This window comes from Salminus brasiliensis, chromosome 6 (assembly GCF_030463535.1).
Source record: "Salminus brasiliensis chromosome 6, fSalBra1.hap2, whole genome shotgun sequence".
NCBI lineage: Eukaryota > Metazoa > Chordata > Actinopteri > Characiformes > Bryconidae > Salminus > Salminus brasiliensis.
This window is the reverse complement of record NC_132883.1, coordinates 8684342-8706368: the sequence shown is the minus strand read 5'-3', so window position 1 is coordinate 8706368 and position 22027 is coordinate 8684342. Positions and strand designations below refer to the sequence as shown.

The window sequence follows — 22027 nt, the reverse complement described above, 5'->3', positions numbered from 1 at the left end:
TATACATGAGCTCCCCACTGAGGCCAGCAGAGGTCCTGCATTGTAACATTATACTGTATATATACAGTTTAGAATGTGTTACAGTCCCAAAAACACTCATTATTTATTATCAAATTATTCAATAAAATGTAGACGTAAAAAAATAATTTGTTAATTTCAAATTATTGAAAAAAAAGTGTGTTTTTTTGTAGAGGATTTGTTGACTTATTTTCACTTAGAAATTGCAAACACTGCTGCACGGTTACCATAGCAATGCGAAGAGCCTTCAACCATGCTTTCAAGCAGATACAATTAATATATTTAAGTGGTAAGGATTACGTTCACCTCGTTTAATGTAGCTAAGATAAATAATATAAACATATTGATTATTATATAAATATATAATTTCTATATAAAATATTATTTCGCCCCATAATATATTTAAATGCATGTTTCAATAAGTTTAGGCAATATTACTATTAATACTATCTATGTTATAAATTAAAATAAAAGTTATGCATTCATATAAATTCACTTATCTACATTATCCTGTATTCATACATATATTTGCAGAGATAAAATAAGGCTCAGTGTTAATGTAGTTTTACAGTGGCGATTTTACAAAACACATGTAGCTAAGGTAGGAACTGTCAGACTGACCCTTTGCACAAGTGGGACCTTAATGCGTGCTACACCAGCTTCACAGATTGATGTGTATTTGCCTCTTTAAAAAACTAAACAACGTGTTAAAAAGAGGAGTAAAATATTAAAGAAAACCGTAAGTTGATGTTTTTTCTCGTGTGAAGCTTGATGTGGAGGTGTTGTTTGAGCTCTTACGAGCAGTCACGATTGAGCCCCACCGGCTAGCTTCACGTGTGGTGAAATACGTGCAAGCATAAATATAGCCAGCTAGCTTTGTATACACAGGCAGAGGTGGGCAGAGGTGGGCAGAGGTGGGCAGAGGAGCCTGTCATACCTGATTAATCCTCATGTGACTTACATAAAATAATCACTGATGTAGAAGCAGAAGTATCTACCAAACATCAGCCAGTAGAAGCACAGAGAAGCAAGTGTTGGGTCAATAATATCATGTTTAATGTTCCCTAACTGTGTTCTTCTCTTTTCTGACTCCTTTTGGTCTAATAAAATGCTAGAGCTTAAGAGTAAGAGCTGTAAATAGCACAGCAGCCAAGTGCTGAATGAAATTCTTCTGAAAAAGGGAATAAAGTAGAACTGAATAGATGTTTTCTCCCCTAATACATCAGTATTTAGTTTGTAAATACCTGAACTATTCAGAAAAGGTGTCCGTCAAAATGATGGAGCTGAATAAATGTTAATAGACGCTGCACTAATGTGAGCCATAAGTGATTTAAAGGCATCTTTAATAAGCAAAAGTCCCTTTATATGACTTAACATTTAACTTGTTCATAAGGTCCTGATGGAAGAAGAGGATGACTGTCCAGAGTTAATTCCTATTGAGGAAAAGAATACAACCCCTGCTGGCCAAATACCTGTGACCATCATCACTGGATACTTAGGTGAGTTTGTCCAGATTACAGTACCGAAACAGCTCATTCATTTTTAGTCTGATCTGACTTGTCTACAGGATACAGGATAGACTTAGGCTATCTGTGACTTAGTTTTTTGTCTACATCTTTATGAGTAGAATTATAAGAGCTTTTGTAGTTCACCTACTCTGCAGTCGACAAGATAGTCCACCTGCTGGAGAAAGTGTTCAGACAGCCACTCCTCTCTGCTGCTGTTGCAGAGGGACAAACTCAGGAATGAACTTGGCCACTTCTATAGGAGGATCTTATTGTGAACCAGTTTCAGTGTGAAACCCATGCCTGACTCAACCCTAGGCTTTAAAATAGATTCAATATGTGCATTAGTTTTGTGGCTTATAATTGATGAACATTGTTATTTTTCTTAAATGTGTTTTCTTTTTGTTTTTGTTTTTTTGCAGGTGCTGGAAAGACAACGCTCTTGAACTACATACTGACGGAGCAGCATAGCAAAAGAATAGCTGTCATACTTAATGAATTTGGTGAAGGCAAGTTGTATAATATTTATAAATTAATATATAAAGATCCTATTTGAAATGTTTGGACTTCATAGTTCTGGCCTTGTGAATTGCTATTACTGCATTGTCCAGAAGAGGTCAGTAGAGCGCTTTTACATACCAGGGTCCAGGCTACACTGCATGATTGTGCTTTGAGGGTCCGAAGTGTGATCTGTGATAATCTGATCAGTGATGTGGGTAGTAGTTGGTTGGTCATAGCTAACAGTGTGGTATAATTCCTTTAGTCATCATTCCTGATACGTGTGCATGTCTTTGTGTGGTGTTGTGCAGGTAGTGCGCTGGAGAAGTCCCTGGCAGTGAGCCAGGCAGGAGAGCTGTATGAGGAGTGGCTGGAGCTGAGAAACGGTTGTCTGTGCTGTTCAGTGAAGTATGAGCACCTCTGTCTTTAGAGCAACGTCCGAGTTAACATACTTCAGCACTTTAGATGTAAACATTTCTGCATACTTCATCTTTCAGTAGTTTGATGTGAAGTGGTGCAGTGTAGAGAAATGTAGAGAAATTTTGTTCTGTGATGCTGAAAAGAACCAGGGAACAGATTCACAGAAGTGCCTTCAGCAAAGAAATTGTCCTTAGATTAGACCTCAGACTTACGAAAAAAAAAGTCAAGATAAATTATTATTCTTAAGAAATCTTGGCTGACAACCAGGCTTGTCTTAGACTGTAGGAGTTTAGAAGTTTAGCTGCTAAAATAATCAGTTTAAATAGTTGAAGATCTAGAATTAATGTTTAATTTAACTAAATGAAAATTGGAGTGCTTAAATAAGGGACAATAATGGCTTTCTGATCTCATGCCAAAGTTCTCATATGTTCTAAAGCTGACTTTTTCCTGTTTGCCATTTCCTTCACCATCACTTCACCGTCACAGTTTGTGGTTTTGTTTTTTTTTTTGAACATGCTTTTGGTCAGTTTTTCTCCATTTTACTGAATTCAAACCCAAATGCTTAAAATATCTGTACTGCAAATATGGTGATTTAATTTTATTAAATTAGTAACGAACCAATGTATCAGTGTATTATAGGTGAAAATATGTGTGCACTGTTGATCATGGTACAATAGTGCTACATTTTTGGGAGAAAAGCAGAAAAAATATTTGGCCCTCCAGTTTTCTATTTTTGCATATTTGAATATAAGACAAAGACAGCATAAGTGAACACAAAATGAATTAATATTTCATTTATTGAAGGAAAGAAATACCCCATTCCCCATAACCCTCCTGTATAAAGTTTTTGCCCCGTAAGTTACTCAGTTAACTTAAGTTGATGATTGGGATCAATTAAACACATTAGACACATCTGGGCTAATAGGTCCCAAAAAGCAATGCGAGTTATTATCACCAAATAGTGAAAACTTGGTTCAGTAGTGAAACTCTCAGCCCCCGGGTTAACACCAGTAGAATATGTATTTCTTATATAATGCTTGTCTGAGGGCAACAGAATAGGATGGACTAACTAGACGCTCATAAGAATTGAGTTAAGAACTTTGAGATTAATCAGAAAACATACAATTAATAAATGCTTTAAACTGATTTAACTGTATGTTTCATGCAACATAACCCTGTTTTTATTTTTGGGCTCCGTGCACAGGGATAATGGACTGAAAGCAATTGAAAATCTAATGGAGAAGAAAGGGAAGTTTGACTACATATTGCTTGAGACAACAGGACTGGCAGATCCAGGTAATTTACACATTTTTAAAAACACATTAGATTATATTTGTTTGCGGATATTGTTGATATACACTATTTGTCTTGTGTTTTTATTTTTTATTTATATTTGTAAATATCTTTTTCCCAAAATAAAAAATGCTTATAGCTGCACTGCAACAAATAGATGCTCATCAGCTGGCTAGTGGTTTGATGAAATAGAAATCAATAGGGAAGTCATAGGGCCAGCACCTCTGCCAAACAGCAGAGCAAATGATTGACATGTGTCAGGGGGCAACGCTTGGCTAGGTCTAGCAGACAATTTAGCATCTATGGCTGACAGAGTGCGCTCAGGCCTGGTCCCTTCCTACTGCTTTGGCTTGTCATTAGCCGCGACGGACCTGTCACTCTGTGGAGCTCTCCTGGGAATAAGCCCCTCCCTTTTCCAAAAAGGTGGCTGTAGCCTAAATGGGTTATGCATCCAATGTCTTTTTAGAACATTGCTTTCATTACTAACCTATCAAATATTTACAGTGCTTTCTTATTCTACCCTGACAGCCTGACAAAAGTCCATTATGTGAACAAGATAGGTCCACATTGTCACATGAATCTGTAAAATAACTTAAACCAGAAAAGTTGAATAGCAGAGAAACAAACCAAACGTTGAAAAAGTCAAACCACCCGTGAAATTTGGTAATGCATTTTAAAGTACACAACAGCCTATTTAAGTCTTTTCATTTAATATTATACAACAAGGAAATGCTTTTTTTTGGTTATTGGTTTTTGTATTTTACATGCCCCGGCATCATATTTCAACACAGTTCAAATCACAGTGTGCTTTGGCGTTGTGGTGATGTTTCAACTGTTTTTTTTTTTTTTTCTTCCTCACTGCAGGAGCTGTTGCCTCTATGTTCTGGGTTGATGCTGAATTAGGGAGTGATCTTTACTTGGATGGTAAGTATTTCAAACTTCAAGCTAATTATATTTAGAGGCCTTTTTAACAAACTAAATAATTTTCTATTAAACTATTAATATACTAATATATTTTTGGTTTTATTGTTGCATCTTGAGAGCCTATGAGAACCAAACAAATACATGTCCAAACGTATGTGGAAAAAATATTTAGCCATATTTCAAATAGAATGTCTGGAGCAAATAGACATGAAGCTATTTGTACCATTCCTAATGAGCTGTGGAGCAGTGGAACTATGTTCTCAAAATTGATGGTGCTCCAACCAATACTTTTGGGATAAACTGGTGAGTTGGGGATGAGGTCCTCACAGCAATACTCCAAAATCTAGTAGAAAGCCTTCCCTGGACAGAAGAGACAGTTACTCCAACAAAAGCAGGATAAAGTATTTTCTAATACCCTTGTTTTTGGAAGGAACAGTGAATGAGCAGGTGTCTTCATACTTTAATCCATATAGTGCATGAATTTCAGCATACTTGTTATAAATTGACTTATTTACCATCTGACACAAAACACAGACAAAATGTAATTAATACTTCTTTACCATTTCAGGCATCGTTACCGTTATTGATGCAAAATTTGGAATGCAGGTGAGTGCACCTATGCTGTAACTGTGTATTGTTTGGGAGATATTTCAAACAGCCACCTACTGTAAGTGATAAGGGTGTGATTAGTTTAACACAAAGTGGAAATTTTAAACTGTATCGCCGATACACCTCATTGTTTTAGAGGGTCTCTTTTTTTTAGTTTTTCAATGCAAACCACACTCAACTGACTGGACTTTTTTTATAAGGTCTTATTATGTTAGAGAGCTGGTATGACCAATAGAATAGGACTCTCTGGAGCAGATAAACATTAACAGGTGTTGGCACCATGCCTAATGCCAGACGAGGGCCTCTCACTTTCCATTTTTGATACAAACCAGACTCAAGTGACTGAACTTTTTTTGCTGTGGTTGCTTAGAAGGTTTTATTTTGTTAGAGATCTGATATGACCAAACCTGTCTGAATGGTCTGTTGAATCAAGATGTTTTAACATGAAAAGGTTTGATTATCATAATCTTAATAAAAAATCATATTAAACTTTAAATCGTTAAAGCAGCATTATGCAAGAATTGGTATTTCTTGCTCCTGAGGCCCCCAAACACACAGGAAGTGGAATCCACGCTTTCAGCCAGCCCTCGAGAAAAACATGCTCATATGCATTTCTGGACTTCTGAGAGATACAGAACCAGCACTGAAAGTGAAAGAAGCGTGTGCACTGTCACAAAATTGCAGGACTTTACACAAATATGACTCGTTTGCCCGCTTTACTAAAGTGACATACTGCAAGCCTGGAGTATCAGCGATAGAGATGCTAATCTCTCCATTACCGTCAGTAGAGCATTATTTTGAGTTAAAGGTGCCACACAGTGTCGCTTAAAACGTTTGAACTGTTTGATGCAACTCACAAGTGTCTTGTGAGAAATGTCATTGATTAAAAATACAGTCACGCAGCTGTGGATGTATTGTTCTGTTGAGTTAAGACAGTTGGTGAAAGCAACCTATAGGCATTGCTTCAGTCATGTCACCTCTTTGTCTCGAAGCTGCGAAGTGTCCATTCTTCTGCACCCCTCCTCACACCTTGCTTCCTCCACTGCAGTATTGGAGAAGGACAGTGATAGTGACACCTGTATAATAGGGCGTAATTTAAAGGGTGTCAGGCCTGGCAAGTCGCCCCCGTTTACGGTCCTGCTTGCACCTCAGCCCGTTTGGGCCCTCTAGGGAGCAGAGGGGAGGGAGGGGCTAATAGAAACTGGAGGAATTGTGGGAATCAGAGCAGATCACTCTAATGGTCCTGTCACCTCTGCGCCCACTCGCGCACCGAAGCCTGATGTGCTCATCAAAAAGGGTGAGGTGTGTGAGTGCGTGAGTGCATGCGCATGTGTTTGTGGCAGGATGAGGGTCAAATGAGACCCGATCTCCCCAACTGCTCTCTTCTGGGCTTACTGGCCTGAACGTTTTTTGATTTAATTTCATTGCTGTCAATGAGACTGAGTGCTAGTGTCCAGCATTCGATGGACAGGAATGATGAGTCTCATAGATGACACAGGCTTAGTCCCGAGGGTCAGTGTTATTACAGATTTAACATAGCCAATAAAATGTCCCCTTTCCTCCTCTACATGTCCTGCCAGGTCCAGAGAAAAGCAAGAATAGATTATCTTTTCAATATGCAAACTGTTTAGAAGTTATCATAGTTTGCTGATTGGACCCCTTCGCTAAGTTTACGTCATTGTCTTTTCATTTCAGAATTGTCACTTTCCTTCTTGTGATGGATAAGACATTTGTCAGGAGGTTAGATTGAAATGACCTCGACTTTTTACTAAAACTGGGTCAGAGAAATGTGGAGGTGCCTGCAGACCTACAGACAGGAACTGAACCTCCTCAATACCGCCCATTCTCTATCTAACATAAGTTGGGTAGGAGAAAGAACGGGTTAGCAATGTTGGGTTAAACTTTTTTTTTTTATCTTCTTAGTAAATCAGCAACTATTATTTATCAGTTTGAATGATGATACATAAACGTTTAAGGTGTACTGATCTCCATTTTACAGTAGATGTGCAGTATTTATATAATATTTATATATATATATATATATATTTATATAAAGACTAATAATAGAATAGAAAGTACTTACTGGAACAGATCTACCTAACCCTATTGACACCATTGACATCATTTTAACATACCCTTGATTTTGGTGATCAGTCAGTTAATTATCCAAAGAATTAATTCCTAATGCAATCAATAGCCCTGGTGGTCACACAGTCATTTGCAGAATAAATGACTCTTGATAATGTGCACTGCCTTGCAGAAGTATCTAGATTACCCACAAAGTTTTAACTTATGAAAACATAGACATATAGAAAATATAAAAATATAGAACTGAAAATGCTGCTTTGTAACCCCTTCAGATGAGTGCTTGGTAGAACAGGCTTTTGCTGCAACAGCAGCTTTACGTTTCTACCAGCTGTGTTTGCTGTTTGAGAGTGATTTTCAGTCATTCTTCTGGACACATTTGCTCCAGGTTGTTTTTAGGTTGGTTGGGTGATGCTTGTTGACCGCAATTTTTTTAAATAGTGCAGATTCTTCTAAATAAAAGTGCAACAAATGGATATTTGACTGATGCCATAGAAGAACTGCTTTTGTTTGTAACAGACATGTAAGCATAAAATGCATGTTAAATTGATGAAGGACCTTTCCATGTAGTAAAGGTTCTTTAGACTTTTAAATGGCTTTTCATGTCTCTTTTACAAACATGGCACCAAAAGTGGTTCTTCTAAGGCATCACTCAAGAACTATTTGAAGCGCCCAGATTTTTTTTAAGAGTGTGAATTGAGAATCTGGACTTTGGTTCGGCCATTGTACTTAGAACATTAGCATTTTTAGTGTTTAACCGTGAGTTCAGTTGAGTTCCTGTTTGTATTTCTTTGATCTCTATATACACTTGGGGCTAGTTTCAGAATATTTTCATTCATGAAAACAGTATCACTTCATTCTTTCGTCTTAAGGGTCAGTCTTTGTAGTAGCGTCTTAGGCTGGCTTATGTGTGACCTGTATGACATTTTGTACCATTTGATATTGTTAATAGTATAGTGTTAATAGTGTTAAGAGTATACCTGCGAAAAGAATACTAAAGACTTCATAGTGTTTTTGTCATGTATGTGTTTTTTCTGATCTCACCTAGTTTTTCTTTTTGTCTGTTTTGTAGCATTTGACTGAGGAGAAACCAGAGGGCCTTATTAATGAAGCTGCGAGGTAAATTTGCTCCCTACTGAAGGAATAATGTAAAAACAGTAGGTTTGACATCTGCTGTACTTTATGTTAGATGGAAAAAACACCTGCAAGTGGGCTGTTCTTGAGAGGAGGTAGTTTACTGAACTGTCATTTACAGCCAAATTACTTTACGAGTCTTGCCTCACTCATGTGTTAGAAGAGGTGCTGTAGACTAACTGTTTCCTCACTCTAAAAGAAGAAATAAGCAGATGTTGTAGGCTACTGCATGTGCAATTTCCAAATCAGTCTTCTTTATCAGGGTCGTGTTGACCTTCCCAAAGAGGGTAATTCAGCAAACTTTATTTTAGATCTACAACTCAATCCATATTACATGTCCTTAACCCTTAGATGTTCAGAGTTATCACACCAGAAATGCTATTGTAGTATTTCAATACAGATGCATGAGCACTTAGTGTAGTAATAAGGAATCACTTTGATTATTATTATTATTTTTTTTTTAATTCATTTATATATTTTTTAGATCTATTCAGTTAATATTGAGTAGGTCCCCCTTGTGTCACCATGACACATCTGATCATTTGGACATAGACTCCACAAGACCTCTAAAGGTGTCCTGTTCTATCTGGCACCCAGACGTTAGCAGCAGATTCTTTAAGACCTGTAAGTTGTGAGGTGTCTCCGCTTTACCGGTTGTCCTTTCTTAGACCACTTTTGATAGGTACTGACCACTGCATATCAGAGAAAACGGACAACATTGACTTGTATTGAAAGTTGAAAGTTTTTTGGGAAAGTTGCAATTTTGAAGATGTTTTTGGGGATGTGTTTTTTGCATGGCCGTGTTATAGAAAAGGTGTGATGGACACGAGGCGCTGACAGATTTTTAACCCAAGAAAATATATAAATTTATTTGCCAAAATATTATATTAATACATTTTTAGGGCCCCTGTCAGTCACGGCTCCCCTGATTGGATAGAGATTGCTTGTTTAACATGACTGCCTCAGTGCTGCCGTTGGTAATTGAGTAATTGAGAGTTTGACCAATAACTGGCAGTTTGACCAGTGCAAACAATATTATCAACCATTTGGCTGGTTACTGATTTTCATAAGCCTTACACACAATAACTTTTCTAATTTGAGCTCTCTGCCTCACCTGCTGCAGTAGTGAAGGTCTTGAGGCATGCTGGAATGCTTAGAAGTGTCTGACAGTGTTGTCGTTGCCTCTGGTCTCTGTTTATGTTTTCTTACTGAACAAAATGGTGCTGCCTTTTGAGCATGGCTCGTGCCATGCCACCCACACACTGTAAGACAACAGAGACGGGGGGGACAACAAAGAGTGTGTGTTTTTGCTCCTAGACAAACACACACACACACACTCACACTTCTGCACACATTAGTGGGTAGAGTATTGAACAAGGTAATAAAGAGCGTGAAAAGTGGTCAAGCTAAGATCTTCATTGTACTGATCTGTTGTGTATCTTCTTTTACTCTCTCTATCCCGCTCTCGTTCACTCACTCACACACTCTTGCTTACAATATGTTAAAAGATAACAGTAGTTTTCCTCTGTCCTTTAATCTCGAAACACTTGAGATGAAACACATTCACAAGACACTCACACACGAACACAGGATAAGGACTTTTGCTTGCTTTTGAGCGACTTGTGCTGATTCTGGGCTTTCTCTCTTTCAGGCAGATAGCTCTTGCAGATCTGACCATTATAAATAAGACTGACCTGGTCAGCGAGGCTGAGCTCATTCAACTTCGAGACACTGTCAGGTATGACATTTACACAGCTTATTTTAGGATGATGTCCTACTTTACCTGTTATTTCTTCCTGTGAACCTTCTTGACATTTTCTTCAGTATTGAGAATGGCTTCTAAATGAAGTTCTAGTGCTCATAGGGCGATGTCCAAAAGTCTGAGAGCACTTAGACAATCTGGGATTGTTTTAAACCTGGAAATAAACAACAGGAACATTTAAAAACTACCTGTAGTTTTAAAAAATGTAAAACATGGAAAAGACATATTCAGGATTCTGCACCATTTCTTTGTCACTATTCCAACGTAAGTTAATTTGCGACATTGATCACTTCCCCAAAAAAAAGTCGTGAGTTGAGTCGTATCTGTGTCATTGAAATTTGTGTTCACGTGACTCTCAGGTGGGTTTGATCTGCTCATTAGCGTCCATGCATTAAAGAAAGAAAAAAGGGAGAAACACCTCTCACTTGTGTGAAATTCATGTGGCCTTTTTGAAAATTCTGATATTCGAAATTCTGAGAGCAGCCGTTTCACTGGTTGTTTCAGAATTGTGTGTCCAGTGTAGGCCTTTGACTGTTAATAATAACATTGAAACTTTAGTATGATGCCATTACAACGTGACTGTCATCTGTTTCTCTCTCTCTGTCTGCTCTACAGGACTATCAATGGCCTTGTCAGAATTTTGGAAACACAGAGGTCCAAGTGAGTTTACCTCTTAGTTTATGGTTAATGTTTTCTACCATGAAACAGATTTACAAACTTTAAGCTTTTAACAAGTAGCGTTATTTTGTTCCTAAACTCACCTGTCATTAAAATACTTAAATACCTGTCCAGAAAAATTAAACAGATATTATACAAGCACATTAATCCGTTTGTCTTTGCTGCCTTTACTTGTCCAGAGAATAAATTGGCAGAGCTGATACTGGCTTCAGAGCTGAGCTTTTAGTGTTCTTTTAGAGACAGTAAACTGATGAGCTGACTGAATATTGCTTTACCCATCCATATTTGTTTTTCATCAAGCTATATTGATAGATGTGTCATTGTTTTGGAATTATTGTAAAACACATGGCATAAAGGTGCTTTTTTTTTCAAATTGCATTAAAACAACATGACATTTACTCTTCTAGGGTGGATTTGTCGCAGGTATTGGATCTGCATTCCTTCGACACAAAAGATGGTGTAAGGTACGGTGATTTGTGTGATTAACTTTTTTGATGAACTTAGATCTTTGTTTTAATTAGTAAAATTCGAATCCTTACAGAATGGCATACATAATCAGTTCTCTAGCCATGTATATATTATACATGACTATAATACAAGGATTCAGCTGCAGAGCAGCAAAGATTTCACCACAAAGCCACAAGGATTGCACGTTATGGAAAAAATGCCATATTGTAATTTTGGTCTGGGTTGGGCCCCCTAAAACATTTACTGGGCCCCTCATACAGATACTGACACAATTGCAAACCCATGCCTCACAGAAAGATTCGTTTCTTTACATCATACCTCAGCAGTTGGCTTTCATCAGTACTACACAGACAGCCCAGATGTTTATTTATCTTCCTCTTATTTATAATGCATCTCATCTTTTACACACGCAATGCATTCAGAAAGACCCTTTCACTTTTTTCACATTTTGTTATGTTGTGGCCTTGTGCTAAAATCTTGCACAAAATTTGTTTTTCCCCATCAATCTCCTCTTAGTACCACATAATGATAAAGTGAAAACAGGTGTATGTCTTTCCAAATCATGTTCAATCAGCTGGATTTAAATTCACACACACACACACTCAGTAAAATGATTGTAATCCAAATGGACCAGTCTGACTAAAACTTTGTTAATGGTCAATGCTGGTAGTGGATTGTAACATATATTAAGAGCTGGTTTGAGACATACTAGCTTTTACATTACATTTTTTTTTGTCAGTGAAAGGCCCCATAAAATCCTGTTTAAGTTTCCACTAATCAAATTTTAAAAATTGCATCGGGTGAAGCCATAATGAATAGATCAATAGAACTGAAATAACATTTGTTACATTAACTGAAATTAAGAATTAAGGTTCCTTCCTTCCTCTGAAAAGCCTCAATCACTGACATGCAGATGCAGTAGTTTGGCTTGCATTATCAACAACAATGGAGAACTCTGGGAGCAAAAGATAGATTACTTGTTCATCCCCACAAAGTGGTCCTTTAATGAGATGACCTGCGTTACACAAGACACAAGTTGCTATCCGGTGAGCAGAGTGCAGCAGTGTTAATGTGAATGGGAAAGGCCAGCTGCGCAGGATTAAAGCCCTGACCACAGAGAAGCTCCAGAGAAGGGAGGACTCTTCAGACGCGTGTCCACACACACATCCTTTCAGCCTCACTGTGCCCCATTTGCCCCCCTGAGGGGCGGCCGCTTGTCTTGAGTCGACCCCCCTCCGCTCCGCCTGTGTGGTACTCCCAGCAGAGAGAATAATCCAGAGGGCAACGTTTACCCTCCCTTAGGGGTCATGGACTTCTCTTTTTCTCTCTTTTTATTACTCTCTCGCATTCTACTCTCAAAAACCTGCTCTGCTTTTCTCTCACCAGCTTGTAGACATGGGCTAATACAGGCGATTAAGTCTCTTTGTAGGGATTTTACTAAGACTGTACATCTGTAAGAAGGCATTGAGTTTTTCAGGGAATTCAACATCAATCACTGTAGCGTCTTCATATTGAAATGGCCCTGAAATCTTGCTATTCTGTGTTGTTCAGGTTGGCTGAGAAGCTGCAGCTAGTAAAAACAACACAACCACATCTTGACAAGGTGAAGTGACCCATTTTGTGTGGTGTAGTAGATTTTAGGAAATGGCATGATCCTAATGATAACAGATCATTCGGCAGGAATGATATTATCAGAGAACCACTTTTGGTTTGTTGAAGAACCAGAAATAAGTTTTATTCAGGATTTCTAAAGAACCATCCATTTAATGGCACTCCAGTAAAGCAAAAGTGGTGGTTATAGATGTTGCACCACTGTCTTTATTTTGTGTATTTTATCATTGGCCAATGAAAAACATGCATTTCCAAAATGATGACTTTACAGGAGACTTTGTACAAAAGTCAATGTTTAGTCAAGAGTTTATTTTAAATCACTTTAGAGCATTTCTAATGGTCTGTTCATCCAGAATTGTTTACACAGTGTAAAGAGCAGCAACAGGGTTCAAACCATAGAGAAAATTAAAAACTGAGAAACTGAAAAATGGAGATGGGACCCAGTACCTTTCAGCCTCAAGATACACTCCTTGCTTGCATGCTAAACCCTACTTCCTATCTTTCTCTGTACTTTAGAAAGGGGTCATTTGAGGTGCCTTAATGTTCCTTAGATGCCCCCAGCCAGAGAGTTTCTAATTCTGATCCTAGCCTAACAACACGCTTACAAGTTTGCTGTGTAGATTACATCTGCAAATCTCCAAAACATCACTCCTCAGATTTGAGTGATTCTATTCCTCTTTTGGGAAGTGTTTGGTGTCGTTATGATACACCTTATTGAAATGTAGCTTAAAACAAACTTAATTACTGTAGTTTTCTATATTTATTTATTTTGCAGTTGCCTAATTGCTGTGCTCATCCACAGTACATATGAAATATCTGCTAAATCTAAACATCTGTCTGATGTCAGTTACTTTTTCAGCAATTCTCTTCCGAAACAGTTCTGTCATCATGCATCCCTTCAATAATGTGAATGAAGATCACTTTAGATTAGACCCTACTGCAGAAGGCAAAACTGCCTTCGTTTCAAAGCCACTGACATTAATGGGGGTGGTGGTATGGTGGAGTGTAAGGGTAATATTCAGAACTCAGCTGTGCTTTGCTTCCTCCCCCTGAGCTAGGATTTACTCAAGGTTAAATGTCTTCCATTTCCTTATATCTCTTACCCGCATTCACTCTAGGGGCTAATTGCGGGGGGCGTTGGGGTTGTTTTAGTATTAGCATGGGTTCTCTTTTCCCGCATCTAACCTAACTACCCCCTCCCCTCCCCTCACTGAGACGAGGCCCATTGCTCTTTTCATGCAAACGAGTGCTCTGTTTTCTGTTGTTATTCCAGAGCAAAAAAGGAAATGTGTAACTCCAACACTGTTAAACAATGGTTTAAATATCTGCAAAGTGGCCTTGTAATGCCCCGGGGAAGTTCACAAGTTTGGGGGTGAAGTAAGACAAGTCGGCCAGGACTTTGTGCTAAAGCTGATACTGAGCTCATGGAGAAATTAACCTTTTTGACACAGTTGGTGATAAGACACTAACTGTGTTTGTGGTACATATAGAAATCCAATTAATACTGGTCCTGACAGTGTTTTCTAATTAATGCTTTTGGTTTTAGGGGAAAATCCCTGTTTTGTTCAGTTCAGTTTTCTTACTTTTTATCATGTATACATGCTGAAGCAAAAGTTTGGACACCCTTGTGTTGTTGTTTTTTAATCGAGCAGTAGTAAACACAAATTCAATCTAAAATAACAATGTAGCGTTTGCAAAGGTTTGGACATCCCAAGTATTTCAGAGGCTCATGTTGTTTTTTGACAATGTCCCAGACCTATATTAGTAAATAAGATATGAGGCATGTCACCAGTTATAATTAAGAATTGACAGATTAATCCAATTTCCAAGGATTTTTCCAAGCTAAAACTCATCAAACATGTGCTCCTCTAAGTAACTGTCCAAAGATCTGAATATGCAAGTAGTCATTGACCAAGGGACCCTAAACTATTGCATAAGCCTGTATTTAGCAATGTCTATAACAATTTAAACAGTTAAGTTTAATAGGTTAATAATTTAACAGATAAGTGTTTTTCTAAGCTCCTTTAGGTTTTCCTTTAAGCAATTGAAGATTTGCTGTTAAAGGTTTGTTTGTTTTTGTCGTTTACAGAATATATTAACAGTTACATTTGAAGTACTTGGAAGTGTCTCTGAGGACCATTTAAATGTGTTTATTCAGGTATGAATAGCTCCTACTAAACATTCAACAAAGCTTTACAAAGCATAATCTGCTGATATAACTATACATCCTCTTACATCCTCTTCTCTCTCTCTCTCTCTCTCTCTCTCTCTCTCTCTCTCTTTAAGAATCTTTTGTGGGAAAAGATGTTTAAGAACAAAGCAGGGTTGGCTATGAATGTCATTCGCTTAAAGGTGAGCATTCCTCATCTAAACATTTTTACCAGTGTATGTTTCACTCTTCTGCTTTTAAATGAAAAGACTGCAACATTTCTAATGTAATAATTAGGTTCTTTACAAGTATTTAAGCACTGATGTGTTGTGGCAGGGTATCGTATCTCTCCAGGGGAAGAAAAAGAGGGCCATGCTGCAGGGCGTTCACGAGCTTTATGAGCTGGATGAGACGCCAGAGGTCTGGGCCGAAGGAGAGCCGAGGGTCAACCGACTGGTCTTCATTGGTGAGAATTACAGCTCTTCTCAGTTCTTCCTTTTCATAGTCCTAGTGTAGTTTATGGATTGAAATTAAGGGGGTTTAGAGTAGTGTATTCTTAATTAGTCTTAATCTGTGCAGAGGCAGTAAGAAGACCTTTGATTGTTGTTTATTTTTTTGATAGTTGTAGTTCATTTTTGTAGTTGTAGTTTTATTACTTAGTTTGTTCTTAAAGGCTGTTAGTAACAATTATTTTAGCATGTTTAGTGCCTTTTATAATAGGAATTAAATTAGCACTGCTTCTGTATTTCAAATATGCGTCTTCTCCTCAGGCCGCAATCTGGATGGAGAAGTTCTGAAGAAAGAATTCCTCGCTTTAGTCTTAAATGATGACGACAGGAATGAATAAAAGCTTTTTAAATGAAAGTACCTATCTGGAATCTGTCTGTTTTGCAGCTTTTTTTCCAGACAAGATTATGGACAAAGTATAGCTGATCCTAGACCAGCACTGTACTTATAAGGTGCATACTGACTCTCATGGCTGTGGTGCCTTGCACAGAACATTAGTACTACACTCCAGGTTTTGTGATCATGACTATGCCTGTGATAATAAGGTATAGTGCTTAAAAGGATGGAAAAGATGATAATTATACTTTGAAAAGTAAACACTACGTTATTCTACCCTGGGATACTGCTCTCAGACATACTGTACACACAGCCAGTAAACCCAAGCCAAGTAAAAGGTTTTGCGAACTGTTAAAACAAAAAACAGTTAATAAGTGATTGTTAGATTTGTAAAAATTCAGCTTGATTGTGTGGTAAATTGTGTGAAACAGAGGTATTGTGGTCCTCACAGTATTAAATAACATCAGGTTACGTTAGGTGTTTTAATGGACACATTCACAGTTTGTGAATTCAGAATTCAGTTCAATAAACCTGATATGGTGTACTTTGTTTCAGCGTGTGGCGTTTTGTGTTGGGTATGTGCAATGTGTGAGCTCTTTAATTACTTTAAACACCCACTTAACACCCAGTTTCTGTAAAATCATACAGAAAAAGCCCCTCTTCTACACACAGCAATTAAGAACTGTGAACAATGTAGGCCTATGGGAATTTGCTTGATCCATATAGTTATTCACTTCATTGCACAAGCAAGCTGTGGTCTATGTGAAATACTTTAGCAGTAAGAGAATAATAAGCACATATACTTCTTTTTCTGGTATTATTTATGGCCAATGTTTTATCAAAATAGATGCAAACAAAACAACACAGGTTTATTAATGGAAATTAAAATGTCTTTATATTTGGTTGATCCCTGTTATTGATTTGCTTTAATCAGTATTAACTGAGGAAAATATGGCTCTTCAGTGTTGAGTAACATTGAGTGTTGGTATTATACATGTGTTACCACATGGTGAATAAATCCATCAAAAGGAAGAAGCCTGTGTCTGAGCTAGATCTTAGAAAGAGGAAGGGTTGGACCAGGTCAACATTGCTGGCTAACAAACTCCAGAGGTCAATAGACATACATATATTTTCCATAAATACGTACCTAAAACTTACCCCGACTTGTTCAAACCACACCTAGGTTTCCATTAAGATCACGCAGACTTGTTAATGTGGTTTATGGCTCAGTATGACCTCCTGTAAACAATAAAAACAAGGTTGTAGCTGACAGGCAGGCGCAGACATTCTCCTTTAAGTGCACACACATAGATGTTAGCTAGCTAGTTGCTTGTTTTGTAAGTGTTGTTGTTTCTAAAATAATGAAGACCTCTATTTAGCAATTTAGGTGGATTAAAGTAGGTTTGGGCACGTTTTTATGAAAAAGACTAGTGATTAAGTGATTACTGGCCTCTGACTTCTCGTTTGTTAGCAATGTCAGCTAGCATTGTGGCTCTGGCCCCAAACTAAAGACACCAAACATATTTTGGCTGATCAACAACATCTGAGATATTTGTAAAACTGTGTAAATCTGGTTTTTCTTAACCAAACCATTCCTGTTAACCTCTGATTTAGCCCCAATTCTGCTTCTCACTACTTAACATTACTAACTAGCGCTAGCTAAGTCAGTAGCTAGCATTGCGTTCTGTGTAGTTAGCTAGCTAGCTAGCAACCCAGGCTAATTTAGCTTCATACGTGGATAAAACAAACCAGCTCTAAATACTGATGCATTGAGTATATGCATTGATATATAATGTTGTATTGTGCAGGTTATGTGTTTTTGTAACTGAATGGGTAAATGAAATGCTTCACTGAATGCCACAGTGTTATTTGTATGCTCCATCTGGGATCATAAATGTGCATGGATGGCAGAAGGCTCCCCCAGGTGAGGAAGTGTCTCTCTCTCATTTGCAGTTGAGATCAGATCAGTGTTGGTAACACGTATCCGTGTCCTGCTGTGGCCCTCAGCGTTTCCTCCTCCATTCTCATGCTGATGGAGTCGTTCAGAGCCTCGAAGCAGCCGACCTGAGACGCAGCAGGGAGCTCAGCCACGGCCATTTCCACGGCCAGAGCCACAGCCTGCGGGCAAAAACCATCCAGAGAGCCAAGGGGGCGCTGCTGAGCAGCACTAAGCTTTTACGCTGTTTAACGCGTTGCTGTAATAAACAAGCAGTTAAAGTAAAGGTAAAATGTCATTTTCCCTAAGAGACCTGCCTGTGTAATTAAATATATATATATATATATAAATAAGAATAATAAGCAGTGGAAGGCAGTGTTCTTAAGCTTCAGCCTAAAATTGAAGGGTCCTACATGGTAGGAACAGACACAACCTGTGGACTGCGTTTAGCCCGCTAGTCTCCAGCCATTGAAAACATGTGGATTAGATTTGCGTATTTTATTAACTGCACAATTTATTTATTAGTCAAGAAATTAAACATGGAAAGAAAATGTCAGTTAAATGTTATGCAGTCATTTAATATAACCTATTCTATATTTACACAGGACACATTTTATTATAATTTAATGCACATCTGCTGTTAATATAACGTAAATATAAATATAACATAAAAATGTGGACCATATACAAGTTATAACACATATGTCACGAATTCAACAAATAAAAAGGTGAGCTCTAAAATGTGCAGAAGAAATGAAAATAATATTTTTTTCTTGCAGAAATTTTATTCACTATACATGCCATTTGACTTACCAGCAGACTTACCAAATACCAGCAAATGCATAATGCAAAACATATATATATATATATATATATATATATTTTTTTTTTTTTTTTTTTTTTTTTTTAATGTGGTATTTATGATAATAGTCCTGAAAATTGTTTAATGTGTTTTGGAATTTAACTCTGCATTTCTACCCAGTTCAACCTAATTTATAAACGTAACAATTATACCCGGCTTTCCCATGTGATTACAGTGGGCAATGAACCGCGTTGTATGACTGCCTGTTACAGCAGGTCACAACCCCCCCACACCTGAAAAGAGCTGTGACTCCCCGCTGTGGCTCTGCGCTCCTATTGGCCATAGTGCAGCAGGCCAGGCTGCTAGAGCTTCATAAATAGGCCCCTACCTCCACACTGCTGATAGACCACCCGCCACAGAGCCAACACACACTACACACACTCAAAAGGAGCCTGTGTCCACTACTGGCCTGTGGAATCATGATCCTCTCCACGGAGGAATCAGCCCAGTTCTCATCCGAGGAAGAAACCAGCATGGCTAGAGGAGACTTATCTAGGGTTTTCATGGAGGTCTCGTCAATGGAGCCCAGCGTGGAAGGAGGCAGCTCTGAAGAGGAATCTTCTACTGAAAGCGAGATCAGCTTTGGCTCAGAAAGCCCAAGCTCGACATCACCATCTTCAGCCCAAAGTCCAACCGCAAGCCAGCAGAGGAACAGCTCCGTCAAGCCTCCATATTCGTACATCGCCTTGATCACCATGGCTATCTTGCAGAGCCCCATGAAGAAATTGACCCTGAGTGGCATTTGCCACTTCATCAGCGACAAGTTCCCTTATTACAGGGCCAAATTCCCGGCTTGGCAGAACTCCATCAGGCACAATCTGTCACTCAACGACTGCTTCATCAAGATCCCAAGGGAACCAGGCAATCCAGGAAAGGGCAACTACTGGTCCCTGGACCCAGCTTCAGAGGACATGTTTGATAACGGAAGCTTCCTGCGCAGAAGGAAGAGATTTAAGAGGAGTCAGCCAGAATACTCCAAAGACGGACTCTTACTCTTCCCAAACATTGGTTATCGACCATATGGGAGACCTTACTGCGTGCCTGGACGGGTAATTTCACATGCTGCCCCCCTTGGATACGTGCAAGGCCAAGACAGCATGGTTGTGCCAACTCCAGACAGCATTGTCATGCCATCCCAAGAAGGCATGGTAATGCCACCACCATGTTTCCAGTATCAGAACGCAGCCAGCATCAAGACTGCAGAACTTCGTCTCAGATTCCCTGAGCAAAGGCCTGAAGGCCAGGCTCAGAAGTGCTCCTTCAGTATCGACAGCATCATGGCTAAATCAAGCCCCGTAGGACACAAACCCTCCATCCACCAACTTCCACCCGAGTACCTCTGTCCAAGGCCACCACCCTCTTGTGTGGTTCCACATTGGCTCCCAGGAGCCAGGACTCCTTTTGCTCTGACTACAGTGCCATTTGCAGAAACACTCCGGGTGGCTTACTCCTAACTGCTGCACTGCTGGAAATGTGCATTTCAGACCTTTATTGTTATTGTAGAGGTGCCATTTACAAATGCAGTGTTTTCAACTGCGATGTTTAGTGAAATACATCTAAATCACAGCTTTAATGTAAATAGATATATATGTGATGTTAATATATATATATATATATATATGAGTGTTTTACATTGCATAATAATGAATTTAAATTGTTGTTAAAATGGCTATTTTGTGTCTCTTAAAAATAAATATGATTATTATATTATTTTAAAAAATCTAATGTGGTTGACTTGTTTTCTGTGTAGTGCACTTCATGTACCATTAAGGTTTGACAGAAACATGGTTTCTGCAACTAAAATCTAGCTATTTTTAAACAAAGGAAATCATCAAAAGAAAATGAAAGATCCAATAATTAAGATTGTAGCGTTCAAATAAACACAACTGTTCAAAAGTTAGGAAGTTAGTTATTTTATATGCAATAATAGATATACAGTCTATATTTAAGTATTAAACAACACACCAAAACATATATTTAAATGCATAAAACATGTATATAGCTTAATTATTGATTGACAGTGATTTTATTTAGTGATATCTATCATGCCATTTAATTTTTGACACTTTTGAATTATTATCACATTTGTTTTAGGATTAAGGATATTTAAATTGTTTTAACTTGTTTTTTGATATCATACAGTGTCCTGTTTCGGTCATCATTCTGGACATATTTAACATTGTTTCATTTCTTAGTAATAATTTGAAAGCTCTGAAGTCGCACAGATGAATTCTGAATTCATTTAGGTTTAATCATTGAGCACAGTGATTCCAAACTTTTCAACAGTAGTCTTGGTTAGAAATGAAAACTAGCTGTACAACAAATGTCATTTGTTCATTTCAAGAAAGGCAGTGTGGCACTATTTTACAAGGTAGCAAACAGTTACTGAGGTGTCCAGAAGAGGGCGCAAAAGCTGTAGTTTGGGGGAATGAGCGCGTCTGGGGGAGCTGCGTTTCCTGACCGTCTGCCTCTTTCTTACCTGCTGTAACTGCAGGTCTGTATAACAATACAATTTACTTACAGATCAATGAACAATTCATTTATTCACATATTTAAATTCACTGCATTTTTTCAGAAAACATTTTAATTTGTTACATTTATTGGCACAGCCCAAGGGAAAATGCATTTTAAGAAAACTAAATCTGAATATTTATTCAATATTTCAACATTTCTGCATAATTGAAATATTAAGATGAACACAAGTCACTTAAAGTGGTTAAAGTAAATTGAGAAACATACGCACTATTATTTCTTTATAGTGATGGGAATCAAGAATTGTCTAGAACACAAGAAATATCCATTTGATTTACTATCTAAAACCACCAGTGGATCTTCACGTGTCTCCTGGGTTTTATTATTTAATCCTGATGATGGTGAAACTGTGAAAATCCGGAGAAAAATTAATTTGGGGACTGTTTCATATATACAACCCCGGCGTTAATGGATTTAAAATATATTTTCCCACCAAACATTATTGCAGAAATGATTTTAAACGATATCTCAGACATCAGACAGCTTATTTGCAATCATTTCATTAAATATTTTAACGTTTAATGATTTACAAAAAAAATACAAATAAAATAAATTTAAAAAACACAGGAAAATGCCCTTTAAATACTAATTTGTAGAAAAGAAAGAAAAAGGCTTCACTGCAGAGCATTTTGCCTAAAAAGAAAAAGAAAAAAAAGAAGAAAATGACTCCTGTGTTTTTCTCTGTCCGGGGGGCTACAGG

At 37.9% G+C, this 22027-nt stretch overlaps 2 protein-coding genes across 2 annotated transcripts; both read left to right on the top strand.

Moving 5' to 3' along the window:
• The first annotated feature begins 657 nt into the window (after positions 1–657).
• On the top strand, positions 658–16018 carry cbwd (COBW domain containing). Its single transcript, XM_072680840.1, has 16 exons — positions 658–757; positions 1412–1517; positions 1946–2032; positions 2333–2429; positions 3646–3737; positions 4599–4658; positions 5227–5264; positions 8425–8471; positions 10138–10224; positions 10864–10908; positions 11334–11390; positions 12946–12997; positions 15095–15163; positions 15292–15357; positions 15491–15620; positions 15925–16018. The coding sequence occupies exons 2-16, from the start codon at positions 1418–1420 to the stop codon at positions 15999–16001; spliced, it is 1104 nt and encodes a 367-aa protein (XP_072536941.1). The 5' UTR covers positions 658–757; positions 1412–1417; the 3' UTR covers positions 16002–16018.
• A 3196-nt stretch (positions 16019–19214) lies between these two features.
• foxd5 (forkhead box D5) lies at positions 19215–20249 on the top strand. The gene has a single exon (XM_072680838.1). The coding sequence runs from the start codon at positions 19215–19217 to the stop codon at positions 20247–20249; it is 1035 nt and encodes a 344-aa protein (XP_072536939.1).
• Positions 20250–22027: the final 1778 nt, after the last annotated feature.